This window comes from Limulus polyphemus, unplaced genomic scaffold, assembly GCF_000517525.1.
Source record: "Limulus polyphemus unplaced genomic scaffold, Limulus_polyphemus-2.1.2 Scaffold5963, whole genome shotgun sequence".
Taxonomy (NCBI): Eukaryota; Metazoa; Arthropoda; class Merostomata; order Xiphosura; family Limulidae; genus Limulus; species Limulus polyphemus.
The window spans coordinates 5,436-18,698 of NW_013671573.1; the positions used below are offsets into that span (position 1 = coordinate 5,436).

General features: G+C 30.3%; 1 protein-coding gene across 3 annotated transcripts in view; it reads left to right on the top strand.

Moving 5' to 3' along the window:
- Positions 1-13,263, top strand: part of LOC106473197 (tumor susceptibility gene 101 protein-like) — a 45,326-nt gene that overhangs the window by 3,656 nt on the left and 28,407 nt on the right. For all 3 annotated transcript variants that reach the window (XM_022401683.1, XM_013933879.2, XM_022401684.1), the window contains exons 2-5: positions 385-468; positions 6,080-6,164; positions 8,626-8,691; positions 10,588-10,751. In XM_022401683.1, the coding sequence (XP_022257391.1) occupies positions 421-468; positions 6,080-6,164; positions 8,626-8,691; positions 10,588-10,751 (363 nt within the window). In that variant the 5' untranslated portion in view covers positions 385-420. The remainder of the gene's footprint in view (positions 1-384; positions 469-6,079; positions 6,165-8,625; positions 8,692-10,587; positions 10,752-13,263) is intronic.

A 13,263-nucleotide genomic window follows, 5' to 3' on the forward strand; every position in this document is an offset into this window, starting at 1 on the left:
AGTTTAGAAGATGGACCAGTAGGTCCCACGTTGTCCGAAAACATTGTCATGCTATTATTCCATTTAGTTTGCATAAAATCATGAACATATATAATAGATAATTGTTATTGAGTGCATTTAATGCATTTTGTAATCCCATGCAATATGTAAGTTTATATTGGTTTTACACAAGTTTTTTTGCAAAGATTAGATTTCGTTATTAATTTTGTAAATAGCAACCAGATGGGACTGAATTCTGTATTCTCAAGCCTCTGTTTTGATTCATTTAATCTTTAGTAAATTGTAATTTTTAAATTGATGTGTGTATGTCTTTGATATGTTTCTATATTCTTTCATTTGAAAATCAACCAACATAGAACTTAATTATTTTTCTTCTTTGTAAAGGTCATTGAGAAACAGGCTTATGTCTTCCTGAACATCATGCCACAACAAGTGAATGACAGTTACCTTTCACAGCTTCTTAAAAAGGTAGTAAAGCTTGAGTCAGTTGATTACTATGTAAATCTATATGAGATGAAAAATAAATAATTTGCCTATAGAATGGAACCTGTAGTTCCTACTGCTGAAAAATGCCCAAGGAAAATGTAATTTATCTATTTAAAAGTTCATCTCAAAGAATTTAGACTTTTACAAAAAAATTGACTTGTTATTTGTGAATTCAAAAAATGAACAACTTTATATGTTTTTAGCAGTCTGAAATATATTTTATTAACTACTTTGAATAATTTTGTCAAATAACTAATGAGAAACTATAATTTATATATTATTTATTAATATGCAAAAACAATATTCTTTGATTTGGCTAACTAGTAATGTTTCAATCAATGATCAAGTATTTTGTGGTGGTTTAAGAAATAAAGAAAAATGCCCAATAAAAGTATTTGGAAATCTTGAAAAATTTATAGTAACTGTAAAATATAAAATGTTATATTAATCACTATAAAGAACTTGTCAACTTTGTCAAATGTGCAGTTTGTTTTATGGTCTAATTTTTTAAGTGCTGAAGTATGCTGTATGTTTGTCACAAACATTCTCATCATATATGACACTAAACCAAATGCAATGGTTTTCTTCATGCATTGGCACTTATACTCATTAGGTGATAGTTCATTCGTAAGAGGTTTTTATTAAGAACTCAAAGAAATTAAAAGAGTAGTGGTAACTTGCACTTTTGGCATCAGAAATAGTACTTATTTACGTGAAGCTCTCAAACCTCTTTTATTTCAATGAAAATAATTAGAGTAAAATATATAGTATATACACTTTGCTGTCATATCTACTGTATATTTACCTTATGGCTAAAAGTATCATTTGACAGTAGAGCTGGAGGACTTAATCAGTATAATTAATTACCTATTAGCAGCTATTACATTGATTAGTGTCATGTAAACTCAGGGTTATAGTTATGGTGGGCAGGGCCACCCAGGACTCGTTCCGTTTGCCCAGCACACCCATGTAATGTGACTACTGCCACCTGGCACTAAATATCACTGAGAAAAAGTTCACCATAAGCATAAAAACTTTCTTTGTCAATGTTGCAGTACAGTTTACTTTGCAATTAGCTTGTTAGAAACACTATTCCAGAAAAGTCACGATGCAAAAAAACCTTTGTGCTAAAATACTTTTCAAGTAGAGTCTACAGGAAGAATCCAGCACGTGAAACTGAACAAATGGCTCATGCCATGCTAATTCACCTGTACTTAGCGGGAAACATCAGACAATATCATTTACGGTGGATACCATACAAACCCTATTTTCTTTCCATTAAAATTTTGTGTGGTGAGTAAAAATATTTTCAAAATTTTATGGATATTAAGATATAAAAGTATATCAATATGTTCTTTGCATAATTTTTTTTTAAATCTCATTGTGAATCATTTGTATCGATTAAAGTTAGATGAGTCACAAAAATAAAACTCAGCCTAGAGTAAATGTTGTCTCCATCTTTATTTTTTTTAGACTCGTCATTCACCTTCTAACCTGTTTGCCTAGTGACTACTCATGTGGAATGTTTTATTGGACTTTCTGAAGAAATTTACAAATTTCAAAGTTATTAAAATTATGATATATTAAAATTTTAAACATGAAAAAAATAATAACCTTTATTTTCTTGGCAGCCTGGAAAGGGGGGGGGGGGTACTATGGTGGCAGCCACAGGCATGTGCGGCTATGGTCTAGACTGGTTTTTACTGTCCACCATTCAAAGCATCTTAGCTATAACCCTGTGTAAACTAATCAATTAATCGAAATCACAATTGAATTGATTAATCAAAATTAGTATTTCTGTTTATTACTGTTTTTAATTATTCAAAGAATCAATCAATCAAAATTGGTGTTTTTGACTACTGCTGTTTTCAATTGCAGTTATTGTCATAAAAATAACAAACTAATCAAAAATAGGGTTTAGAATTATTCCATCTATCTTGAACTGCTGACTAGAGGAAAAGCAACTTTTTTTTGTTTGTACATAGCGGGGCTTGAGAAATACTTTACTAATCAATTAATGAGGTCGTCAGTTAATTGTCAGCACATACCACTAATTCTCCAGCTCTGGTTAAAAACAAAGGTACCCAACTGATGAAACCATGCATTCTAACCTTTACAAGAATGAATGTAAGAAAAGTATATTTAATTAGCTTTACTCATTACAAGAATGATTTTTAGTTTCACTGTAACTAGGTAGCTTGCTCTGATTGGAAGTTAGTATTAATTAACATCATATCAAAAGAACTGAATTACTGTATCTACTTGTATAATATCTAAACTGAGTATGCAGTTTACACTATTGTAAACTAATATAAGTTACTTGTTTAGACTGTTGTAAGAGTTTACATATAAAGTACTTATGTTCAGCCTTAGAACAGTACTCTAATATGATCACTGGACCACGTTACTGGCTACCACTTTAGTGTTGTGCAACCATGTGGATAGCTATAGGCTATAAGTTAATACTTGCAGTACACTTAACACTGCTACTTCCAACATGTGATAACAGTGAACTTTTGTTTTTTTCAATCTGGAAACTTGTATATATATGGAGAATAGTAAGCTGATGTGTACTAACATAACAAAATTGCATGGTCGATTATCTGTCTATGGTAGCACATATTCCCATCAAAGTTTCCTGCTAACACACCTGCTTCATAGTCATATTGCACACATTAACTTAATTCAGGTAATATATTTATACAGTCATTAATTTTGTTGATTTTAAATGATGTGTTTGTCAAATTTAAGAGTATTCTTACATCATTCAACTTGTAAGAGATGTATACATCTTGTGAATTACCTTTAAATTAAAATTACATGCATTGAGAAGAGAAAGGAAATTTGCTTGCCTATATTTTCAGATTCAGCAAACTCAAAGTATTAAAATAGAATAAGCTTAACTTCTTTTAGCCTCTTTTCTAATTTCTGTATTAGTAAGTTAGTGTTTTTAAGTTTCATTATTGCTTTTTCTTTTCTTTTCATCTGTTATAAAATTATACAAAGCTTTTCTTATTTGCTATTGAGAAAATTTAAAACATATAGTTTTGTAATTATTTTAAAATATCATTTGCTGGTGCATAGATTTAAAAAAAAAAATTCTTCTATCTGTCCATACCTTGAGTTGTGAATGGAGTCTTAAATTAGCCTCAATTTTACAATATATATATATATATATGCATGCTTTCCTAACATCTTAGACAGTGCATGTATTTTGATTTGAGTTTTTTTCTTGTGTCTTGGACTCATTTGTACAGACAAGTCTAACCTTATTTGCATTGGTTTTTTCCTAATTAAAGTTGTATGTTATTTGGTTATCTGGAGTTTACAGAAGTTATTTGAAAAGAAAGCAAACCCTTTGGGTTGGCATGTTTTTTACTTGGGCTAACATAACTACGTTTTGAAGTTTTATATAGCTAGAAATTTATAATTCTGCAATATGTTCTTTGAGGTTCCTTGAAGCTTCCATAACTGTTTTTCTTTTTGTATGTATGGTAAACTTTTTCATTTTGATTTGTGTTATTTATGTTTTATTTCTGTCATTAAAATATTGAGTATGATGGATTTTCTTTGTTTGTTGTGTCAGCAGTGACTAATACAGCATACACCTTGTTTTGTTATAAGATTTGTATTTACTGCGATTTATGTTCTCTTGCCTCATTGTTAGTTATACATGATTGACTGAGTCCTGATCATTTGTTAGTATAAATTTAAACTGACTAGTGGAAGTGGATGTGGTTTTATATCTTGCTTTGTTTGGAGTTTTCGCCATTTTACAGAGAAATTTCAGTTGGTTTGAATATATGTTCCTTTTATTACCCTTTTAAAAATACATGAAAGTTTCTTGATGGTGTCTTCAGGACACATGAAATATGTTTGGGCTGGTCTTCATGTAGTCATTATTCTCTGTTAAACTATAGGGTATCCCAAGGGACTTACCAACTAGAGGTGGGTAATTGGAGGAATTTGCTAATCAGTTATACTCAAACAATAGGATTAATACAATCTTTTGGCAGTGCTGTGATCAGTATTGGCACATTTTCTGTCCACTATATTATGGTCATTTGGCCATAGTATGTTATTGTGTAGAGAGACTACTGAAATAATGTTGTGGCAAAAATAAATTGAAATATTTTAATAAAAGTATGAAAGGAAACAAAAAAAAGTCTTGAGACAAATATTAAGAATACTGTTTCAGACTTTTCATTGCTTCTTATTGTATAATTGTTGTCATGAAGTGTAACTACTAGATGTTTAATTTGTAGCAAGTTACCCAAATGATGAAAAACATATATGTGACATTATGGAGTAGTAGTTTTTTTTTTTAAGTGTTTTTGACATATGTATAGTTATCAAATAGCAAGGATTTCCTTGCTTAGTCAAAATATGAATTATTTCTGAAGGAAAGTTTGTTGATTTTTTTTTTCCATTTGACACATCTTGGTAAGAATGGAAATCCATACATTAATGTATATACATTTTTTGAGTAAGTGTATTTGAGACCATTTTGTATTGGCAGAGCGAAATCTTGTAGAATTCATAAAATATGTTGGGAAATGATATAAGGGAAGTTTAAGGAAGACGACTTAGAATGGCAGTATTATTTTAATTCTATAGTACAAATGTATGAAATGTAGATATTAGTTTTGTTCCAAACCATAGCATTTATTTTCATGTTTTGTTTCTCATTCTTTATCTTCATATTTTAGTTTTCTTAGTTTTGTGTTTTTGAAATTATATGTACATAGTTTTCTTTTGTGTAAACTAGAGCTGGGTGATTAACCTGACTAATTGAAATATTAAAATACCTATGAGCATTGATTACATTTAATAATGTCACATAAAATACTCAATTAATCAAAAGTCTGATTAAATCTGTTAATGTCATGAAAATAAGTAATGTTTTTGATTATTCCAACTATCCAGTAGATTAAAATGATAATTAAATCAACTGATGTCATCAAAATAATCAACTAATTAGAATTAGTGTTTATGATAATTATTTTCTTAGATTATTCCAACCATCCGGTAATCAAAGTTACAATTATTAAATCAATTAATGTCATTAAAATAATCAACTAATTAAAATTAATGTTTATGATCATTATTTTCTTAGATTATTCCAACCATCTGGTAATCAAAGTTACAATTATTAAATCAGTTAATGTCACAAAAGTAATTAAATTTAGGGTTTGCAATTATTCCAACTTTTCAAGTAATTGAAATATTGCTATTATGTTTGATTGTTGTTAAGTACAAAGCTACACAATGGGCTATCTGTGCTCTGCCCAGAACCTGATTTGTAGCATTATAAGTTGTTGTTTTTTGGTCAATTCATATGAGAAAAATCTGTATTCTTTTTAGCCATCTCATAGGAATAATCAATTATTTTGAGGTAATTTATTAATTAGACTAATGATTAATCACTTAGCAAGTTTCACTAATTGCTCAGCTCTAGTGTAAACATTTAAAAGTAATGTAAGAGAAAATGTTTAGAAATTGGGAACTTATGATTTGCTTCAATTTAAGAATTGTACTTTTGTGATTATATGAAATTCATATGTTTATGAAATTTTCAATTTTTTTTTAATAGTATCAGCATCAAGATTTAACAAAAAGAGATGTTCTAAATGCTATACATCATTATAAAAATTTGATTCCTAAGATAGACAGATTTGGTAAGTTCACTTTTAATGGAGGTTTTTTTTTTATGTACTTACTTTTTGTAGTACAGTTTTACTTACATATGTAATCTGCAGGTAATTTAGGTAAAGTGATCTAAAAAGAAGGCATTATTGCATGTCCTTACCTACTTTTTTACCAGCCAGTGAAAACAGGATTAATACAGTAGATAAGTTATAACAATAACTGAATGAGTGTATAGTAGATGTGAGAGTAGTACAAAACACTGCACATTACAGTACCCTCCGTACTGATGCAACATGCATTATTTTAGTAACTGATTTGCATATGTAAACATTTTTGAAGTTTATTTAGTTTGTGTATTAATGTGTGATATTGAAAAAAGTAAAACATATTGTTACAGTATATATTTTCTACAGATTTATTTTTATAATGAACATTTTTATATAATCAGTTTCATCAAATTTATTTCCAGATGTACATACATTTTTCAGATTTGAAAGTTATATAAAACTATAGCAGACAAATGGTTCATTTGAAGTGAATGCATTATTTGAGCACAGTTATATTTTTTGTGCAGTAACACCGAATAGGATAAGTCTTCCCACAGTTATGTCAGTGGTTAGATTTAACATAAATACATGTGAATAATATGCATCATGTAAAACAAATCTGTGTGACAATTGTGCACGTTTCTTTTGCATGTGTAATACTTCCTGTGGTTGGTTTCTGTTTTAAATTTAAAAGGATTTAGCTTCAGTTACCTAAGTAAGTACAAATATTTTTGACTGCAATATGAAAAGATATATAATTGTTAAACGAACAACTGAACTTTGTGTTGAAGAAGCTCTAAAATTTCTGCTTTCCAATATTTCTTTTGACCATATGTTCTGCTCTGCTTGGGAAAGCCACTGTCAACTGATTCACTTTGAATAAAAATGTTAATACTTTATTTCTACCTTTTGTATCAACTTTTCATTATGACACATTGCTAGCAAAGTGTCATAATGAGTGACACTTTTTTTTCTGCCATTTTGGAATGCCATGGATAAGTGTCTAATTCTTGAGCTTTAGATGTTTTCTAATCAGATTATTAAGTTTTTGTCAGCTATTTATCTATCTCTGGAACACTGTAAACACTTGTAATTCAGTTACAGGTTGTTCTTAATCAGCAGAAGTTCTTTTTTTTTTCAGTAAGTTGTTTTTTACATAGTTTTTGGGTTCTGGTCTTGTAGTTGTTTGTTGCTTTTTACCTGTTCCAGTTCATGGTTTTGATTAGAATATTTCTTCTTTTGATATATAGTAGAGGAATCTAAGTTATGGGGCCCCAATAATTCTTTCAGGAGGTTTTGGACTATTGCTATTGCAGGGGTTTTCCCACCTTGTGTTACTCAACAAGGTGAAAGTGTTTTTGGGTTTTGTTTTAAGCATCAAAACTGTCTAGTTTGGTAAGTCAGTGTATTGTTTTAACTAAAAGTTTTTATAGTACTCCTCATTTGGAACAACCTCCGAGGTAAATTTGGCTCCTTATCACCTCTCAGATAGTAGTTTTTGCTTGATGATTGTTTTGAACTTCTGCTGATTTAGCCTGGAATTGTCTTCTCATCTTCAAACTTCCTGCTTAATGTTCTGCTTCAACTTTTTTTTTTCACTTATAATTCAGCTAATTCTCAACCCCTAGTATATACTGGTGAAGAAATGCTTCATCCTCTCTAAGGATCTTCATGTTATGGAGTATTAAATGAGGATGATTTAATTTGTTAGTCTCTAGGCTATGACTTTGCATCCTTACAACTGAACTACTTGGCAGCCTTTGAAGTGACCATTGGCACCCACCAGTCCAATCTGAAAAGAGACAATTAATGAAAAGATTTGGTTTAATCACATATAGTGTTGATTACTAAAACATTGTTTAATAATTTCTTGTTTCAATATTTTAATTTTAGTGTAATAGTTAGAAACAGTGTATAAAAATCTATCCCAAAACAAAATTAAAAGATATTAAAGGCAGCTTTTAACAAGGATTGTTTGTCTTAAAATGAATAAAAATGTATATTATACTGCAAAATCTCCATTTATTCATTTTTCATCAGAATGCTTTGTTTCCATTTTCATTCAGGTGAAAATCAAACACAATATAAAACCTCAGAAGACATATAGCTATTTCTAGAATAAGTATTCCAGAACAAACATGTTGCATTAATACCTGGATATCATATGCAAAGGCTTTCATTTTGTAAAATATATAATATGATTGAGAATAATAATTGAAAGTCACATTTAAGTTAACTTAGTTTATAAATCTAGAAATTATTCTGAGTGGCATGAAATTAATGATGAAATTGAATATAAAATTTGACAAAAAATAAATTCCAAAGTTTACTGAAATTGTACTGCATCTATTATATCGGTAGTAATTTGTTTTGAATAAGAAATTGAGTTTACATCAAACCCATATTTAGTGAAACATTAATGTATGGTGAATTTGATTTCCAGTGTTTAATGATGGAACAACTAAAGATTTGATGTGTTTGACAGGAACAATACCTGTGCCATTCAAAGGTGAGTTGTGTCCATTGTCAGAGCTTTATACAGAAATAATCAACTTGAAGTTCTCTATAGTATTGAAATATCCTGGTATAATATTAGGTATTTGTTAATGTACTTGTTTTTTTGTTTTTTTTAGAAAGTATTATTGATGTTGTTGAATATTAATAAATTAGAAATGTCAATCTATTATTTAAGAACAGTTTCAGCAATAGTTTAACTGTTAGCTAACGTAAAAGTTAAGGCTTTGCTTCTATTCACACCTGGAACCCCATGGAATTTGACTCCCTAAGCAGTTGTCTGTGTTACTTGTATTTAATTCTAGGCCTGTAAAGTAAACTACCTTTGATTTGTCAATAAAAATTGTAATAAAGATAAGTGACATTACAAGTTTGTTGAAAAATGTTTGTGAAATAAAAGAGAATCAGTAAAGTAAGTCCTGGCATACATTGTTCACACTGACAAAAAAAAAACGTATATCAATTGTAGGTGTGTGTATATGTTAAAGCAAGTACCTTATTTTCTTTCTAACTTAAAACTTCATTTTAACTGAATTTTTATAGTGTTTTTGCCAGAAACCAGGGTACCCACCCATCACGACTGTTACCAAGTTCTAAGTTTACTACCAAGTTCTTACAAAAAAGTTATGCAAAGTTTAAGTCAAAGTAATGTAAACAGAGATGCAGACAAACTATTATTTTTTAGAGAAAACAGCAAGCAAAAAAAGTGAGTGAAGACAAAAGTGGAAGCAATCATAGTGATAAAGACATGGATTAACTTCTAGTGGCGGGACAGCAATATTGATTTGGAAATCGTTGATTTTTAAGTGTACAAAAAAATTCCTCGACCTTACAAATCAAGTTATTCAACTGTTCATTATTCTCTCAAAAGTTGCTTATACCATACTAACTTTTACCTCTTGCATTGACAATAATGAATAAAGGAGACAAAAAATCAATTAAGTAAGCAACATATTTTAAATAGTCCATTTAAAATTTTTCTTTGTTAAATAATCATCTGCTGATTCACTACATGCAGTCAGTTCACAGTTACCGGCATTTTGTAGCATTGCACGATTGACATTCTAGGACAGAAATGAGGCCTCTCACTCATAGAAAACTTTCAAACCTGATGACTGTGGGATTTGTAATAGTAAATACTGTCAATTATTGTATCAATATAAATATGATACATTTTTGTATAACTAGTTTAATTTGTTTCAACTGTAGCAAGCTGCTGCTTGTCATAAATTGAGGTATTAGGATGCGATGATATTTGCTGTAGAGTTGTTGTTTCATTTCACTGCAATTTAAGTGAAAAACTTACACACTAATCGTAATGGGGAATTATCAAAGTTTTGTTGTTGAAATGTTAGAGGTAAGCTCCGCTCATCGATTGTGCTAACTTTTCTGATAGTGCAGGTGCACTCAGCAGTCTTGTAATCTCTCATTGTGTATTATAATGACAGGTGGCTGTAGCTGCCATAACATCGTAATGCAAATGTACCTGTTCAAACACTAAATTTTTATTATCACCAAAAAATAACCCTTCTTAACCATATGTGTATAAATGAGTAAAACTGTACAAGTTACGACCTTTTTACAGAGTTATATTCAAAATTCAGTTAAACTTTATTATCAATGTATTTCAATAAATTTGGCATAGAAATTTAGTTTATAATTCAAATTTATCTCTATCGAATATAGGCTGTACTTAATAAAGGCTTAACTAATATTAGGCCTAAGACAAGTAGACTTGTACATTTCGGTGTCTGATTAAAATTCTTTTGTATCATTCTAGAAATTCTGTATTTAAAGAAGTACTGTTGCAATAAAAATACTTATTTAACTGCAAATATTTGATGGGTCTCTGCTAATTTGCTTCTAATTTATTGAAACCTTTCTTTTGTAGGAAATACATACAATATACCTGTAAAGATATGGCTACTGGACACTCACCCTGTGAATTCACCCATGTGTTACGTTACACCCACATCAGATATGAAAATCAAGGTGTCAAGGAATGTTGACCAAAATGGCCGTATATATCTGCCTTACTTGCATGAATGGAACCCAGTGAGTTTTTTCCTTTTTTCTTACACAGCATTTAAAAGTTAATTTTTTCCATATCATTGAGAACCTTTCAGGAGTCGAGCACATGCCTGCATATAAAATTACAGAATTTAAGTAAAAATAATGATTCTAACTTTATTTCAACAATTTTTTACTCAAACATATTTAATAATTCATTATTTGTCAATTTGTAACATTAAATTTCTGCAAAGCTTCAAGTAGTCTTGTTTGTAAACAATGAACTTTTTTATTTTTTCAAATTGTTCTGACCATACAAAAGCATAAGTTTATATTTGGTGAGAAACCATCATCTCTTGAAAATAGAATTATACATGTTTTGTTTCTTATGTTGTTTATCTTTTCTTTCTGTGCTTTTATTACTACATGTCTCCATTCACACCTCTTTATGATCTCATAACTACTAATGAAGCTCTGCTTTGAGAGTAGCTACAGGCAAAGGTTAAATAACATTGGATAGAGCATATTATAAACTATTTACATCAGTATAAAATGAATACACTGGTGTGAGATGTAATTTATAGTTTTGAGGAATGTGACAACTCGTAGATTCTTCTAAGAAGAACAATGAAATCTAATGAGAATTTTAGAAAACTTGGGAACAAACCACAAACCTGGGAATCTTTCTATAGTTTCTTTAAATTTTACTTTCCTTTCTTAAAATATATTTGCTAGACAGCTGTGGAAAATTATTCACTGACATCAGATAAGGATTATTAGTGAAACTTTGTAGAATGGACAGCAACTACCTGTTGTAGAGACACAAGTGTGGAGGACGACGTTTCAAAAGTCTTTCTCCTTTCGTTTTCAAGTCAGTGTGTGCAAGGTATTGTTGGTCTTTATAGTATTTTAGTGTACTGTGAAGAGCATGTTATGATTGGTTAGTTTATCCCTGTTTCTGATTGGAGGAGAGATTTCCTGTAGATTCAACCAATGGTATTTACAGGTTATTTACCTCTAATCCAGAATCTCTGTTTTGTGAAGGTTTAATTGTGTTAATATAAAATGATTCTTTAATTTTTATTGTTTTCCAAAAGTTGTATCTGTAGATGATTCTAGTTTTTTCCCAGTTGACATGTCATGTTCTGCAATGGCTGAATTTTGTGTTTTCATGAGTCTTGTACTGTCTTTATGTTCTTTTCTTTTTGTCGTGAGTCTTCTTCTCATTTCTCCAATCTATGTTTCGTTGCAGGAACATGGAATTTCATAAATGATGTTTTGTGTTTCTCAGTGGTAGGTTGCTGTTTGTTTTTTACCAGAATGGATCTTACACACTCAATGTCTTGTAGGATTCCCACTAGACTTCTGTGTTGAATTTTTTGGCTATGTGTTTGAGTTTTTCACTGATATTTTGCAGGTAGGGGAGGTAAATAGTAGTAGTGGTAGCATTTTTCTGATTTTTTTTTTTCTGTTGTGGTCTTCCTCAGGGAGTTTTTGATGGAGGAGGAGTTGTAACCATTCTGTTTAAAACCCTCTACAATCTTTTTGCATTCTGTTTTGATGGATGTCTCATCGCAAATGTTTTCTGCTCTCTTGTTTAAGCATTAGATTATACCACGATTTATCGAGGTTGGATGATAGGACTTGAAGTATAGGTGGGTGGGTTTTCTGTATACAGTTGTGGTGATTTTTCTCTCTTGTCTGCTGATGAGTATGTCAAGAAATGGTAGGCTGTTTTGTTCCTCTATTTCCATGGTGAAGTGGATTCTTTTGTCTATAGAATTAAGATGTTCTAAGAAGGCTGGTAAGTTTTCACAACCATGGGGCCAAATAACAAAGGTGTCTTCAACATAACGTCCGTAGAAACTTGGTTTTATGTGTGTGGATGAGAGAGCACTTTCTGCAAAGTCTTCCATGAAAATATCTGCTAGGACTGTAGAGAGCGGTGATCCCATGGCTAGATCATCTCTTTGTTCGTAGAATTCCTCGTTGTATTGGAAATAAGTTGATTGTATACAAATAGTCATTAGTTCCATTATGGCGTCTATCTTCATGTCAGTTCTGTGTGGTAGAGAGTTGTCATTCAGCAGTCATTGTTTGATGATGTGAAAGGTTTCTGAGGTTGGAACATTGGTAAATAGGTCTGTGACATCAAAACTGACCAAAATATCCTGGGATCTAATGTGTAGCTTTCTGAGTTGTTCTATGAAATCTGTCGAGTTTTAAATGTGATGTTCAGTATTCCCTCGTATCTATCAAGGAAGGGTTATTAGGTTTAACTCTTTCCACATGGACTCTGTCGAATTGACTGACCACATGACCATTTTGTATTCGTTTAATGTCCTCTTGGTTTTGATATTACTAATTTTTAATATAGTATGTATATAGACTTTCAGTAAACATTACAAGTCTTTTACATACAAAAAAATCGGATTTTTCAGTGAAGTATTTTTAATAAACGAAAAAAGACTTTTCTGTGAATATATTAAGTCTTTTTTTTTTACTATTCCGAGTGCAAAGTGATTTTCATGTTAAGATTAAAAATACTTCTTTTTAT